A 17,381-nucleotide genomic window follows, 5' to 3' on the forward strand; every position below is an offset into this window, starting at 1 on the left:
TGAGGTTGAAAAAAAAACCCGTCCTAAAAGTAGTGTGGAGGTCCCCTTTTATAGGAGTTTAGAAGTAGCATATATTTCTCACCTTAGTGGAAGGTGACATAATGCTGAGGGTGCTGAGGGTTCTGAGTGTACCGAGTGTGCCGAGGGTGCCGAGTATACGGAGTGTTACCGAGGGTACCGAGTATACCGGATTTTACCGAGTATACCGAAGGTACCGAGTATACCGAATTTTACCGAGGGTACCGAGTATATTGAATTTTACCGAGTGTTCTGAGGGGTGTTGTATTTATTGTTTACTGTTTGAAAATATGACCCAACAAAGTTTAAGTTCAAGGGAGTTTAAGCTCTCATGTTTGGTTAAAAGTTTATCAAATAAACACTGTAATTTGTTCATTAATTAAAAAAAAAAAAAAGAAAAAAAGAAAAAGAAAAAGAAGGGACCATTGTTTGTGTATACAACGTGAGGAATGAACATAAGTCTAAAATAACTTTTTGCAAAATCTTTGGGGAGGCCATTGGCTCCCCCTTGCTTCCATCCATGTACATAATATTCAAATATACCTTTTTTATTTTTTTTATTTTATTTTATTTTTCTCTAATCAATAAAGGTTGGAGAGAGTGACCAATTGTGACTATTCTACCTATGCATAACCATAGTAGCACCAACCTGCGGGAGATTGCTCATGAGAGACTTAAATGGCAGAAACCGCATGCCCACCCTCAAAACCAGTTGAGCCATAACTTAACCGTCTGCTCCACCAGGGCATCAATGAGAACCAATGTAGTTTATACTAATTGGACGTGAGGATTCTCCATTGCGGAGATTCGAATCTACACCCTAATACTTATCTAACCACTTGAAAATTTTTTTGGGCTATTGAATTACCACGGTTGATGGTCTTTTTCTTTCAAGTTGCACAAAATCAAAATCCCACATCCTATGATGTAGCTAGAAATTTATCTGAGAAATAATTAATTTATTATTAATTACTAGTTTTTCCTGTATGTATTCGGCAATAATTCAATTAGTGCATGATCTGAAAATCCTTTATTAAACTATAGATAAGGTCAATATTTCTTAAGGAAAATACCTCTGTGCCCCTAGGCGCTTATTTAACAAATTGAAATGATATAAGTTATAACGCACTTATCATGATTCCCCCTGGGACTAGCATCTCTGGCCTCCTAACTCGATCGCTTGCTTATAATTTCAAGAAATAACATTTTTCTTGAAAACCTTTAATTTATCTTCGTCACACTCAGTTCAGCGTGAAAACTAACTTCATTACTCTTGATAAAACTTTGCTAGAACATATTTTCTATCTAAATAAATAAATAACATTACCACCAAGGTGGTAGTTGAGTTGGTAATGGAATTCTTTTCATCCTAGTAGTCGCGTGTTCGAATCCGCTTGCGGTAGTAGATGCGTGAACCAGATGCTACTTTGAAGGGAATTTACTGGCTTGCACCTTGGTGGGGTTGTGGTGACGGGCTCGCCTTCCCCGGCAGTAGCTATGGCTCAAACCGAACATTTCACAGCGGGTGGGGACCCCGATGGTAACGCCCAAGGGGGGAAATTACACTGGTCGCCTCTTCCCACCCTTTAGCTTAAAAAATAAAAATAAAAATAAATAAATAAATAACATTATTTTTTTTTTGGATATTTCGAATAATTATAAGGGAAAAATGTAAATTCAGTCTTTGTGGTTTACCTGATTTGCAATTAACTCATTATGGTATCAAAATGAACTCAAAGGTCCATGAGGTATGCGAAAAAACTAATTTAGTCCCTATAGTCAAATTTCGTTCACTAACTTAACAGATTCTAATAGTATAAAACATTAGAGCCAATATAATTGTGATACTTGTCCTATTTAAGTTAGTGTCATACTAAGGGAATTTGTTAAATTAGTGGACAGAATTTGATTGTATAAACTAAATTATATTTTTGGCATACCTTAGGGACTTTTGAGTTCATTTTGATACCATAGGGAGTTAATTGTAAATCAGGTAAACTATAAAGACTAATTTTGCATTTTTCCCTAATTATAAAACATATTTTCTATCTAAATTATTGTGTGTATTTGATTGAAAGATTTACATCATTCATGTGAATCTAAAATTTTGGAGGAAAGCCAAAATTTTGAAGTGTATGGAGAAAAGTTTGTCCCACATTGGTTAAAAAAGAAGTCAACTAGTTTATAAGGTATCCTCAACACATTAAGAATAAATTGAGTGATGGAGAAAAGACCTAGGCGCTTGCAACCTCCTCGAATTGACGAGCTCTAATTAATTTTGAAAGTATAGTTGACTAAAATTGTCTCTATCAACCAAGCTAGTGCACCTTTAGTCGATTTAGATTAAGACTAAGGCTCAGTCTTCCAAGCTGGCCATGTATTCTACCTAAAATTGCAGGCTTATCATACAAAAGCATATGCTTAGAAAATAGACATTTGCTGAAATTTATCTGCGTTTGCATCTAATGTGTCTTAGGAGATTGATCTTCAACCTCAAATTTACAGGGAAAATGCATGGAGACAATGCTGACATAGCGTGTGATCAATATCATAAATTCAAGGTATAAATTATAAGTCTTTTCATATGACTATAAGATGAGTACTACATGTTTATTCAACCATTAATTTGTGACACAACCAGCTAATTGTATGTTGATTTTAAACCATCTGGTATGATTATTAGGATAAATCCACTCTTGCAGGAAGATATCCAGCTCATGGTGGAGACTGGCTTAGAGGCCTATAGATTTTCCGTCTCATGGTCAAGACTCATTCCAAGTATGATCACCAATCTTTTACTCACATTTAACTGAACAACAAGTGACTTCTGGTACTTTTCCTCACATTTTCTACTTTTTCAGATGGAAGAGGACTTGTCAATCCAAAGGGTCTGCAATATTACAACAATCTTATCAATGAACTTATCAGCAATGGTTACTGCCTATCTCTCAGCATTGCGAGAGTACTTTCAATTTAAAGCAAGAAAGAGTACTTCCAAAATGCTAATTTCTCCATGCCTTTCTCCTACTGATATTTCTTTATTAAATTCTTGATCAACCAGGAATCCAACCACATGTTACATTACACCACAGTGACCTTCCACAGGCACTGGAAGACGAGTATGGAGGATGGATTAATCGAAAAATTGTGTATGGTTTTGTGCTTGAAATGTCTTTATATATATAATCAATCTATGCACAAAGCGCAGAACATGGCAAGGTATGTTATTAAATAATCTAGATTTGAATGCAGAAAAGACTTCACGACATATGCAGATGTGTGTTTTAGGATGTTTGGTGACAAGGTTTCACATTGGACGACCGTGAACGAGGCCAATGTGTTCGTACTCGAGGGTTATGACACAGGATTTCTACAACCTCAACATTGTTCTTCTCCGTTCGGAGTTAACTGCACAAGAGGCAACTCCTCAACTGAGCCATACCTGGCAACTCATCATATTTTGCTGGCACATGCATCAGCTGCTGTATTATACAAGGAAAAGTATCAGGTATTCTTTAAGCTTTTCATATAAAATGCTTTGATCGATTTGCTAAAATGTTCTATCTATGGCATTATGTATCTTTGATGTCAATGCTTTTGTCATTAGGTGTGCTATCATCATTCATCACTATATAATATATTTGTACGGTGAGAATATATAATGTAACAACCAAATTTTATGCTAGAGTAATTCTAAGGCCTTGTCCTTGTAGATGAGTTCAGAGATGTGTATGCGAAGGGGTGAAAAGGTAGTTACGGTTAGTGGTTATTAGCTACTGCCTAGGTAGTTTGAAAAATTAAGTAACCGCCAATGCAAATTGTAATTAACCGCTTAGGCGGTTAGCCGTTAATAACCTTAATAACTGCTAACCACATTTTAAAGAAAAATTTTAAAAGTTCAAAAATTAAAAAAATACCAAAACGACGTGGTTTTTATGGTGATATGGTTATTAATACTCTACTACATACAACATCATTTCTAATTTATATATTTAAACACAAAAACGACATTTCAGGTATTTTTATTTATTTTTATATAATATATATTATATAATATACATAAAGGCGGTTAGTAGTTCTTTCAAAACCTAAAACGGCAAACTGTAACAACCTGAGAGGTTAGCGGTTTTCCCTAACTGCCTTCAAAAGCAGTTAGCAGTTAATGCGGTTAGTGGTTAACGGCTAGTGCTATTAGCGGGCCGCTAATAACCTCCCGCCCTTTCACCCTATGCATGCCCATTAATATGATTGGGCTTATCTTCAATGAAAAACATTATCGTTAGCTCAAAATAGTGCTGAAAATACAATTTTAGTTTTGCCCCCACCCCAAAAAAGAAAAAAAAAATCTAGGTTCATTGTCATTGGTCACAAAATATGATTTAACTAGCTTAATTTTTCCCACAAACGTTTTACTCGAGTTGATAATGAAACCAAGACCCTTTTATTTAGTTTGCCAAATTGCCTCCATCCATTTGAAGCCATAATTATGATCTCTTTTACTTTCTCTTACATTTAATTACTCTTATAAATCTATTAAAAAAACAAAATGAAAAAACTAAAAGATTTTGTTACATGGAATAATTAGGCTGTAGATTTCCAGAATGAATGATTTTTTTTTTTTTTTTTTAACATAAGATATACTTTATTGATAAATCATTGATCAATCAGGGCAATTCGCTCCCTGATTATAATATCATAGATACAATTTGAAATCTCTTTGATCCAAATACTATCTATCACACAATTAATAAGTTCTTTGGCTAAGACATGAGCAGCGCATCCCTCCATATATGTTCAATTCTACAAGATCTCAATATACGCACTCTCCTTGATTCCATCTACTATATAATCGTATTTCCTCCAATTTATGTTTCCTGCTTTGACCACATTTATAATTTGCAAGGAATCTCCCTACTAAATTTCACGACACATAAAGCTGCCAAAACTTTCGCAACAGAATGAATAAATTGTACATTAAACTTTTTAATAGACAATACTTTGGTCATATTTCCCTCATTCATCATATAGTAATTTATTGGTATTTAATAATATGAATGCTCATTAAACATTTTCACGTGATCATGAAGCCCACATTTAGCTCTAAATTTCCAACAATGACTTCACTATATGATATCCAATAGAGAATAACTTCTATAGGGTCTTGGCATAAACCAAGGCATTTGTACCCTCCAATAAGAAGGCGACACATCAACATGGAACACTATAACAAAAATATGGTATTCCACCTAATCTTTTTTCTAGAATAGCTAAAACAAAACACTTTCTAGAATAATCTTTTCATATTTTTCTTCAAAACCACCTCAGCCACCAACCTGAGGAGACACTACCAAAGACGTTGCCGGAGACAACGCCGGAGATGGCGCCAATGATATAGAAAACGCCGGTGAGAGAGAGGGGCGCCGGAGAGAGGGAGGAGGAGCTTGGTTCTTACCCGGCGTTTTTTGTACCGTTGGCGTCGTCTCCGACATTGTCTCCGGTGTCAGAGACAACGCCAGAGACGACGCCAACGGTATAGAAAAAGCCGGTGAGAGAGAGGGGCGCCGGAGAGAGGGAGGAGGATCTTGGTTCTTACCCGGCGTTTTCTGTACAGTTGGCATCGTCTCCTGCGTTGACTCCGGCGGTGTCTCCTCAGGTTGGTGGCTGGGGTGGTTTTGGAAAAAAATATAAAAAGGTTATTCTAGAAAGTGTTTTGTTTTAGGTATTCTAGAAAAAAAGATTAAGTGGAACACCATATTTTTGTTATAGTGTTACACGCTGATGTGTCGCCTTCTTATTGGAAGGCACAAAGGCCTTAGTTTGTGCCAAGACCCTATAGAAGTTATTCTCTATCCAATAATGAGGATCATGCCTGAGTGTAGAGTTTGAAAAAAGCTTTATTTCTAAAAAGCCCCTTTTGCCCTTTTTTTTGTAGTCCATTTAGGCCTTTGTTTTAATTTTCTATATATATATATATATATATATATATATATATATAGATAGATATTATATTGTTGGCAGTGAATGCCAATCATAGACACACACAGCGGAAATTTATCTACCCCTATGTGTGCCAATAAAATAGTCAATCTACCACCAAATAAAAAACTCACCAACAATGTAGAGAAATAAATTAAGCAACCCATAAGCAAAGATACTTGAATTTGTATGTGGAAAACCCTCCAGTATGAAAGAAAAGACCACAAGACCTAATCAGTTAAATTTTTCACTATTAACAGTAATGTCTTCTATAGAACAATGTCTAGAGGCTATCACTACATCAAGAATACATATATTCTTGGATCATAACATAAATTTGTCCCTCTTGGAGTGGATTCCAACAAAAACAACAAAGAAATATCCCACCAAGTGGATATGAGCAACCAAGCAACTATAGAAGAAAACCAACGATTGACATTAGTCAATTTGTAGATCTCATCGTCAGAAACAACATATTGAAATTTCATCAAGATTGGACCATAAGCGTTCCTCCAATCTCTGATGGGAATGCCTATGTGAAAAGTCCCTATGTTTTCTCTTCTCTTTCAAAAATGGTTGCACTTCATGGGAATGAAATTCCTCTTTCTTGACTTCAAAAAGTAGGTTGTTGTCCATGTTTACTTTTCTCCTGAAATGGGTGAGCCCCTCACCTAGGAGGGACCATCCAACAAATCTCTCCCTCCCAACTATGTGGAGAGCTCCACCAAGCCCATTGCGGTTCTACAAGTTTCAAGCTTTTGCATTGGCAAGAATCTTGTCATCATAACTTACCCATTCTCATCACTTTAGATTTTCTCAATCTGTAACAATTTCTCATCCAGTGCTTCACGAATCCGATGTTTGCATCTTGAATGAAAAGCTGGATTCTTACTAAGATGGATGGCACTCTAATTGTCGCAGTAAAGCATATACCTCTCATATTGTAGACCCGGTTCTTGTGTGAAATTTTTCATTTGTAACAATTATTTGGTAGCTTCTGTGATAGCAATGTATTACGCCTTTGTCATAGATAAGCCAACATATTTATACAATTTGGATTGCAATGACACTACTCCCCCCTGATTGCAATGCTTTAATGAATTAGGCATGATATCTACTCTAATTTGTTTCTTCCTTAAAGGATTTAGCATGGTATCTACTAAGTTGTTCTTTAGGGAAATATAATTCTATGTAGATTGACAAACACATGAGTCCTAGGGCATGGTATCCACTCCTAGTTGCCATGTTGATTAAGCCAAGAACCCATGATGAGGTTCTTTTGTCACTTTATTAAGGCCAAGATTCGGTCATCTAAATTGACTTAATTAACAAATTCATACCATAAACTATGAGGAATTCAACCACATAGCATAATCAATTAAAATAAACCACAATATGATTGAAACAAAGGCACTAGTACTAAGCCTAAAAAGACATGATTAGGGTTTCAATCTAGCCCTAACAAGGAGTTTAGTTACACATAATTAAACTAAAACTAAAAAAGAAAAGGGAAGGAAGAAACCGGAAAAACGCTCTTAAAGTGGCCTCATTTTCCTTCAAACACCTAAAAACAGACAAAAACACAAGAAGGAAGTAAAATAACACAAAATAGCTCAACTAAGAGATTAACACATAAATTATGGAGCTAAAATATACATATTTTAGCTCTCATCAACTGTAAACACTTTGCACATCTCTGTACTTCAAATTCACAAGCTTTCTAATCACAAAGACTTTGTTTTGAGAAGTCTTTCATTCATAAAAACTCTCTAACTTTTGCCAAAGACCGTAAGTACCATCATCTTTGGTAATGTGATGGAAGACACTTTGATCAACCCACTGCTTAATATGTTTGACAACTTTCCTATTCAGTTTCTTTCATTCATCATTGGTTTTGGCATCCAGTTTGACCTCATTCAACTCAATAGGCTCAAAAAACTCTTTAGAAAACAAAATATCTTCTATCCTAGTCTTCCAAATTGAATAATTGGAAGTTGTGAGTTAAACATGCTAAGATGGCTCCTCCATTTAATTTATACAAGAACTTCACATTAACAATTAACTGAAGCTCTAATACCACTTTGTTGCGAGTGAATGCCAATCCAAGGCACACGCACTGGAAATTTATCTACCCCTCTTTGTGCCAATTAAGTAATCAATCTAACACAAAATAAACAACTTACCACAATGTATATAAATAAATTAAACAACCCACAATCAAGCACCATAATTTGTATGCGAAAACTCTCTAGTGTGAAGGGAAAAAAACTACGAGAATCAGTCCAGCAAAATCTTCCACTATCAACAAATTTCAACTTCAGAACAATATCTATAGGCTACCACTATATGAAGAATACATGAACTCTTGGATCATAATATAAGTTTGTCATTCTAAGAGTGGATTCCAACAAAGACAACAAAGAAATATCTCACCAAGTGGGTATGAGTTGTTTTGCAAATATCCACCTAATTTAATAGATAAAAAAATGTATGTTTTAACTCGCAAGTGCACAAGATCAAAACAGTAGTATAGGGTGCAAGTACGAGATCGTTCCGACGGGGATTGTTGATTTTGCTTAGAGTTTATTTAAAATATCAACTTTGTCACAAAATTGACACTATGAAAAAGGAATAAAGATAAATGAAAACGTAGGGCTTCGATATCCACCACTAATCATGCTCAATAGTATAACAATATGCCAATGTTCCAATCATATTATGAATAACTAATGTTTGCCAACCTAAGGGCATGGTTGTCTACTCCTTAAGCTATTGATTTCCCTAAGAAACAAATTAGGCATGGGTGTCTACTCTAATTCTTTTCTTTCTTCAATGACTTAGCATGGGTGTCTATTAAGTTGTTCTTTAAGAAAGCATAAATCTGTGAAAATTGACAAACACATGAGGCCTAGGGCATGGGTGTCTACTCCCAGTTCTCCATGTTGATTAACCCAAAAACCCGTGAGGAGATTCTTTTGCTACTCTATTAAGCCCAGGACTCGATCATCTAAATTGACTTAAATAACTAATCCATACCACATGCATATGTTGGCCACACACATTCATATGAGGAATTCAATAAAGCAGGAATTAATCACAATATGATTATCACAAAGGCGCCAATATTGAAATATTAAAGAAATATAATTAGGGCTTCAATCTAGCCCTATTAAAGTAATTAGTTACACATAATTAAAATAAAGGGAATGGAAAAAACCGAAAACTGCTCCTAGAAGTAGCCTCCAAATTCTCCTTTCCAAAGTTGTGTATCAAAAGTCCCTTTCTAAGAAGCTTCAGGGTCTATTTATAGGCCTAAAGAAATCCTAGAACCCATAGTAAACCTAAAAAATTCGTAGGGTTTAGTCCAAATTCGACTAGGATTAGAAAAATCCTATTTTGGAAGTAAAGGAGGTCTGGCCCCGCCTCTGTTTCTTTTCTCCAGCACATGGGTGCGCTCGATCGCAAACCCATTGTAGTTGATCGCAGTAGTGCAATCAAGTATCCTCTTGTGAGCACGAGTGCAAGCCTACGCTCGTTTGGATGCTCTCTGGTAGTGCGCTTGAGCGCAGGTCCCCTGCGATCGATCGCACTCTTAGAACCTCTAGCTTTTCCCAATTTTGTCCTTTAATGCATAACTCTCCAGTAGTGCTTCCTTTTCTTCCATGACCTACAAAACATAGAAAACATATAAAGGAAATAAAATTGCACAGACTAACAAAACTAAGGAATTAACAAATATAAATTAAGGGGCTAAAATATGAATATTTTAGGACTTATCACACCACCAAACTTAGATATTGCTAGTCCCTTAGCAATACAAAACTAAAAAAAAAAAAATGAAAAACTTAAAACAAAAAGATAAATCCATCATTCGTGGGATGTGTGATTGCATTTAGCATATGCAACAAGCCTTTTAAACCTCTAGGCATTCCCTAGAGGTCGAGTGAAGGCTCGTGAGGGTTTTCCTGAAATGTTTCCCACAAACATTATGCATAAGTTCATGTTATCCAAAATGAAGTATCACTCAAAATCATGGTTTTCATTCACTAGCAAGCTTAAAAACATAAACTCCATCTTCTCAATGAGTAGGAGTTTTAAAATCAAATTACTTACAAAAGACAGGCTAAGGCATCACAAGTTCGAAACTGTGTAAATTGAACTAGCACGTAAATATGAAGCTTCCACTTAATTCCCATGTGGAATGTCTCAATATCTCAAAGTTCACTGGAATCCCAATCAGAATGAATAACTATGGCATAACTTTTTTTCTTTTTTTTTTCTTCTTTTCTTGCTGAGGCTGTGCAATGTTTGGTTCCCTTAAGCTTTCTAATTGACCCATGTAACAAGTGTTAAGTCAATGACTCCCAAACGAGGTCGTTTTGGAGCATTAGGTGTAAAGACACCCCTAAGGACCTACTAACTCGACTCAAGAAGGCTATGAAACCAAACTAACCATTAATTTAACCAAACCAAAATTCTTCACCTTTTGACGTGAACACTCATTGCTTAATGAGGCAAGAGGTCTAGTTACTTAGTGAAAAGCTTATTAATGAACATATATGCCAAAGTATTCATCTAATAAGTCATCTAGTTTCACCCAAGACATAGAAACATACACATCAAACTCTCATGTCGTACCTCACAAATTATGTGTTAATGTGCTTGTGTCAGATTAGATCAAACAAGTGAATTCTCAAATGCCTAAAGCAAGCAACCAAACTGAAAAACTCTATCATCAGATCATGTGTTCAAAATTTTAAGCTCACCAATGAAATCAAATCATAATTCTTTCAGATCAACAAAAATTTAAAGACAAACATGAACATTCATTTTTCCAAAAATGGTACCAAGTGTGTGTAAAGTGTCTCCCATACCCCCAAACTTAAATTACACATTGTCCCCAATGTGTGTATAACATGGAAAGATCTTACTTGGGAGATGGTTGAAACTCGCTGGATTGGTATGGCTCATAGCACACCCCTAAACTTGAATGCAAGCACACTTGTCCCTGAAAAGCAAAACATTAAAATAACAACGGAAAACAAAAACAAAAACAAAATAAAAATAAAAATAAAATGAAGGTAAAATAAAATAAAAACAAACGAAGAAATAAAAAGGATATGCTATGTGGTGCCTCCCATGAGTGCTAAGTTTAACGTCTTCAGCTAGACAGTTGCCCTCATCTTAAACTTGAAGCACCAGTATTTTCTTCTCTTGCACCAAAGAGAATGAATTTTTCCTATTGCAAGGTGACTCCAAATGTCTATAGCTCGGGTTAGACCACTCTGACATGCTCAAGCAGCTTGTCCAGGTCTAGGTCACCTCCAAATTGATCAAAGCGCTCTCCGAAAGGATCCTCAAGACTTGGCTCACAAAAAATCTCCTCAACAGTTTCTTCATTCCTAGGTGTGGTGGTTGTTTGCTCATAATAGTAAGTGCACTCTTCCTCAATGAATTGTCCATTAGGATATGCCACCAATTGATCTTGGAGCTATTCTTCTTTGAGGATCTCTGATATTTGCTTGAAGTGAACCTCTGTCTTCGCCATGGTGGATTGCAGCAGTTGATTATGGGCCTTATTGTGGCTATGAAAAGCTGACATCGTTTCTTTATAGGAAGATTGTGCTTCTTTTAAGGTAGAACTCGCTTCTAACAACTTTTCAAAAATCTCAGGAGGAGGCGGTTCTTCATGATATTGGGGAGACCAATTGATGGGAGATGGTTCCTCTTCATGATAGAAAATACTCTCTTCCTTCATATAGTGTCCATGAGGAGTGGTCACCTACTCACTTTGGCATTCTTCTTCTTCTTCTTCTTTGAGGATATCGGCTCCTTGTTTGGGGTGGGTTTTCGTCATCTCAACTAACTACCGTGTACTATTGGTCAACACATTGATCATATCTAACAACTCTTTAGAAACCACAAGAGGAGGTGGTTCAGCTTGATATTGCTGTTGTGGAGCAGATTGAGACGAATATGAATGATGATAGAATTGCGGATATGATTGATGGTGCAGTTCATGAAATTGTGAAGCATTATTTCCAAGAGCTTGAGCTTGCCATGGGAGATAAGACTGTTGGCTCCATGGTGGGTTATAGGAATCAAAATAGCTGTCATTCCCTGGTGTAGAGAATGATGTGTTCATATGCCCAAAAGAATAGTTAGAAAATTGTCTTGATGAAGGACAATCTCTAACATGGTGATAAGGGTTATGGCAATATGAACATGGTCCATGGGGGGTCGGAAAGTTTCCCCACATGAGAACAAAAATAAAATAACAATGAGAAGTTAAAATTAAAAGGGAAATAAAAACAAAATTAAAAATAAAGGCTTGCGAAGATGCAGACTCGAATGACCCTGCATGAAACGAAAAAAAAAAAAAAATTAGATCTGTAATTAAAACAGTTTCTCTGCTGCTGTCTGGATGTGAAATTGATCACATTGGCTAGTGTGCTCGATCACCTTGGAATGGGCGATCAAGCGCACCTATAGAGAACTGAGCAGAAACTGTAAAAAAACTAGAGATTTAAAACAAAAACAAAAGTAACGAAGGAAAATAATTCTAAACAAAATTAAACAATCCCTGGCAATGGCGCCAAAAACTTGTTGTGCAAATATCCACCTAAATTAATAGATAAATAAATGTACATTTTAACTCGCACGTGCACAAGATCAAAACAATAGCATAGGGTGCAAGTACGAGATCGTTCCTACGGGGATTGTTGATTTTGCTTAGAATTTATTAAAATACAAACTTTGTCACAAAATTTATAATATTGAAAAGGAATAAAGATAAATGAAAAGGTAAGGCTTTGATATCCACTCCTAATCATGTTCAATAATATAATAATATGCCAATGTTCCAATCACATTATGAATACCTAATTTTTCCAACCTAAGGGCATGGGTGTCTACTCCTTAAGCTATTGATTTCCCTAAGCAATGAATTATGCATGGGTATCTACTCTAATTCTTTTCTTTCTTAAAGGGTTTAGCGTGGGTGTCTATTATGTTGTTCTTTAAGAAGCATAAATTTGTGGAAATTGACAAATACTTGAGGCCTAGGGTGTGGGTGTCTACTCCCGGTTCCCCATGTTGATTAACCTAAGAACCCGTGAGGAGATTCTTTTGCTACTCTATCAAGCTCAGGACTTAATCATCCAGATTGACTTAAATGACTAATTCATACCACATGCATATGTTGGCCACACACATTCATATGAGGAATTCAATAAAGTGGGAATTAATCAAGTTAAGCATAACAATATGATTATCACAAAGGCGCCAATACTGAAATATTAAAGAAATATAATTAGGGCTTCAATCTAGCCCTACTAAAGTTATTAGTTAAACATAATTAAAATAAAGGGAAAAGAAAGAACGAAAACCGCTCCTAGAAGTAGCCACCAAATGTTCCTCTCCAAAATTGTGTATCAAAAGTCCCTTTTCTAAGAAGCTTAAGGGTCTATTTATAGGCCTAAAGAAATCCTAGAACCCGTAGTAAACCTAGAAAATTCGTAGGGTTTAGTCTTAGTTCAACTAGGATTAGAAAAACCTTATTTTGGAAGTAAAGGAGGTCTAGCGTCGCCTCTGATTCTTTTCTCCATCACTCGATTGCACTAGTGCGATCGAGTCTCCTCTTGTGCGCATGAGCGCAAGCTTGCGCTTGTCTGGACGCTCTTTGGTAGTCCACACGAGCACAGGTCCCCTGCGATCAATCGCACTGTCAGAACCTCTAGCTTTTCCCAATTTTGTCCTTTAATGCATGAACTCTCCTGGAATGCTTCCTTTTCTTCCATGACCTACAAAACAAAGAAAACACAAAAATAAAATGAAATTTCACAAACTAACAAATCTAAGGAATTAGCAGATATAAATTAAGGGGCTAAAATATGAATATTTTAGCACTTATCACTCCCCGATACTTACATATTGCTAGTCCCTTAGCAATACGAAACTAAAAACAAAATGGAAAACTTAAAACAAAAAGATAAATCCATCTTTTGTGGGATGTATGATTGTATTTAGCGTATGCAACAAGCCTTTTAAACCCCTAGGCATTCCCTAGAGGTCAAGTGAAGGCTCGTGAGGGTTTTCCAGAAATGTTATCCACAAACATTTTGCACAAGTTCATGTTATCCAAAATGAAGTATCACTCAAAATCATGGTTTTAATTCATTAGCAAGCTTAAAAAGATAAACTCCATCTTCTCAATGAATAGGAATTTTAAAATCTAATTACTTACAAAAGATAGGCTAAGGCATCATAAGTTCGAAATAGTGTAAAGTGAACTAGCACATAAATATGAAGCTTGCACTTAATTCCAACGTTCAATGTCTCAATATTTCAAAGTTCACTTAAATCTCAATCAGAATGAATAACTATGCCATAACTTTTTTTTTTCTTTTTCTTCTATGTTAGGTTGTGCAATGTTTGGTTCCCTTAAGCTTTCTAATTAACCCATGTAATAAGTGTTAAGTCAATGACTCCCAAAACTAGGTGGTTTTAAGGCATTAGGTGTAAAGGCACACCTAAGAACTTACTAACTCGAGCCGAAAAGGCTACGAAACCAAACTAACCATGAAATTAAACAAATCAAAATTCTTCACCTTTTGACGTGAACATTCATTGCTTAATGATGCAAGAGGTCCAGTTACTTAGTGAAAAGTTTATCAATGAACATATATATATTTTTTTCTATACTCTTTTTCTCTTTTTATATATATATATATATATATATATATATATATGCCAAAGTATCCATCTAAGTCATCCAGTTTCACCCAAGACATAGAAACATCCACATTAGACTTTCACATCGTACCCCACAAATTTTGTGCTAATGTGCTTGTGCCAGATTAGATCAAATAGGTGAATTCTCAAATGCCTATAGCAAGTAACCAAACTAATAAACTCTATCATCAGATAATGTGTTCAAAATTTTAAGCTCACCAATGAAATCAAATCATAATTCTTTTAGATGAACCAAAATTTTAAGACAAACATGAACATTCATTTTTTCAAAAATGGGACAAAGTGTTTGTAAAATGTCTCCTATATCCCCAAACTTAAATTATACATTGTCCCCAATGTTTGTATAACATGGAAATATCTTATTCCGGAGATGTTGAAACTGGCTGGACTGGTATGGCTCATAGCATACCCCCAAACATGAATGCAAGCACACTTGTCCCTAAAAAACAAAACACTAAAATAACAACGGAAAACAAAAACAAATAAAAGGAAAAGGAAAATAAAATAAAAACAAACAAAGAAATAAAAAGGATATGCTATGGGTGCCTCCCATGGGAGCTAAGTTTAACATCTTTAGCTAAACTATTGTCCTCATCTTAAACTTGAAGCACTAGTCACTTCTTCTCTTGCACCAAAGAGAATGAATTTTTCCTATTGCAAGGTGATTCCAAATATTTATAGATCAGGTTAGACAATTCTGAGTCTTCTCAAACAGTTTCTCATCCGGAAGGGAATAATGAACTAGAATAAAATAAGAAGAATACTCAGGGAATTTTTCTATCTTGATGTCCCCAATTTGCTCATCACATAACCCCAACAGACTTCTCTCTTGGACTCTTGGTACTTCGAGAATATGAGCTGATGTTGAAGAAGTCTCGGTGCTCTCTTCCTTTTCTTGATGCGGTTCCTCTAGAAGCTCGGTTTGCTCCTCTTCTTCTTCCACCTTGTTGTTCTTAGGAGTGGAATCAAATAAGGCCTCAGCTTGCTCATGTATCACGTCAAGGTCCAGGTCAAATTCAAATTGAGCAAAGTGCTCTTCCAATGGAGCCTCCAAACTTGGCTCACTAAACATCTCAGCATGCTCAAGTAGCTTGTCTAGGTCTAGGTCCCCTCCAAATTGATCAAAGTGCTCTCCCAAAGGATCCTCAAGACTTGGCTCACAACAATTCTTCTCAATAGTTTCTTCATTCCCAGGTGTGGTGGTTGTTTGCTCATGATAGTAAATGCGCTCTTCCTCCATGTATTGTCCATTAGGATTAGCCACCAATTGATCTTGGAGCGCTTCTTCTTTGTGGATCTCCGATATTTGCTTGAAGTGAACCTCTGTCTTTGCCAGGGTGGATTGCAGTAGTTGATTATAGGCCATACTGTGGCTATGAAAAGCTGACATTGTTTCTTTATAGGCAGAATATGCATCTTTTAAGGCAAAACTTGCTTCCAATAACTTTTCAGAAATCTTAGGAGGAGGTGGTTCTTCATGATATTGTGGAGACCAATTGATGGGAGATGGTTCCTCTTCATTATAGAAAATACTCTCTTCCTTCATATAGTGTTCTTGAGGAGTGGCCACCTGCTGACTTTGGCATTCTTCTTCTTTCTTCTTTGAGGATATCGGCTCCTTGTTTTGGGTGGGCTTTCATCATCGTAACTAACTGCCGTGTACTATTGGTGTTGCATTGATCATATCTAACAAATCTTTAGAAACCTTAGGAGGAGGTAGTTTAGCCTGATATTGCTGTTGTGGAGCTGATTAAGAGGAATATGAATGATCATAGAACTGCGGATAAGATTGATGGTGTAGTTCATGAAATTGTGGAGCATGATTTGTAGGAGCTTGAGCTTGCCATGGGAGATTAGATTGTTGTCTCCATGATGAGTTATAGGAATCAAAATAGATGTCATTCCCCGGTCTAGAAAATGATCTGTTCATATGCCAGAAGAATAGTTAGAAAATTGTCCTGACAAAGGACAATCTCTAACATGGTGAAAAGGGTTATGGCAATATGAACATTGTCCATGGGGTGTCGGAAAGTTTACCCACATGAGAACAAAAATAAAATAACAATGAGAAGTTAAAATTAGAAGGGAATTTAAAAATAAAATAAAAATAAAAATAAAGGCTTAAGAAGATGCAGACTCGAATGAACCTGCATGAAACGAAAAAAAAAAAAAAATTCAAATCTATAATTAAAATAGTTTCTCTATCCGGATGTGCGATCGATCGCACTAGCTAGTGTGCTCTATCGCACTAGTGCACTCGATCGCCCTGGAATGGGCGATCGAGCGCACCTATGGAGAATAGAACAGAAAGTATAAAAAAACTAGAGATTTAAAACAAAAACAAAATTAACGAATGAAAATAATTCTAAACAAAATTAAACAATTCCTGGCAACGGTACCAAAAACTTGTTGTGCAAAGATTCACTTAAATTAATAGATAAATAAATGTACGTTTTAACTCGCAAGTGCACAAGATCAAAACCGTAGTATAGGGTGCAAGTACGAGATCGTTCCCACGGAGATTGTTGATTTTGCTCAGAATTTATTAAAATATCAACTTTGTCATGAAATTGATAATATGAAAACGGAATAAAGATAAATGAAACGGTAGGGCTTTGATATCCACAACTAAT

General features: G+C 35.9%; 1 protein-coding gene across 1 annotated transcript in view; it reads left to right on the plus strand.

The window, feature by feature from the left end:
• LOC132187911 (beta-glucosidase 11-like) overlaps positions 1 to 17,381 on the plus strand; it is an 82,807-nt gene that overhangs the window by 8,047 nt on the left and 57,379 nt on the right. Inside the window, exons 3-7 of the mRNA XM_059602334.1 lie at positions 2,524 to 2,579; positions 2,721 to 2,796; positions 2,880 to 2,951; positions 3,080 to 3,172; positions 3,276 to 3,526. Of these exons, the coding sequence (XP_059458317.1) occupies positions 2,524 to 2,579; positions 2,721 to 2,796; positions 2,880 to 2,951; positions 3,080 to 3,172; positions 3,276 to 3,526 (548 nt within the window). The remainder of the gene's footprint in view (positions 1 to 2,523; positions 2,580 to 2,720; positions 2,797 to 2,879; positions 2,952 to 3,079; positions 3,173 to 3,275; positions 3,527 to 17,381) is intronic.

The sequence above is a fragment of the Corylus avellana genome, chromosome ca7 (genome assembly GCF_901000735.1).
Source record: "Corylus avellana chromosome ca7, CavTom2PMs-1.0".
Taxonomy (NCBI): domain Eukaryota; kingdom Viridiplantae; phylum Streptophyta; class Magnoliopsida; order Fagales; family Betulaceae; genus Corylus; species Corylus avellana.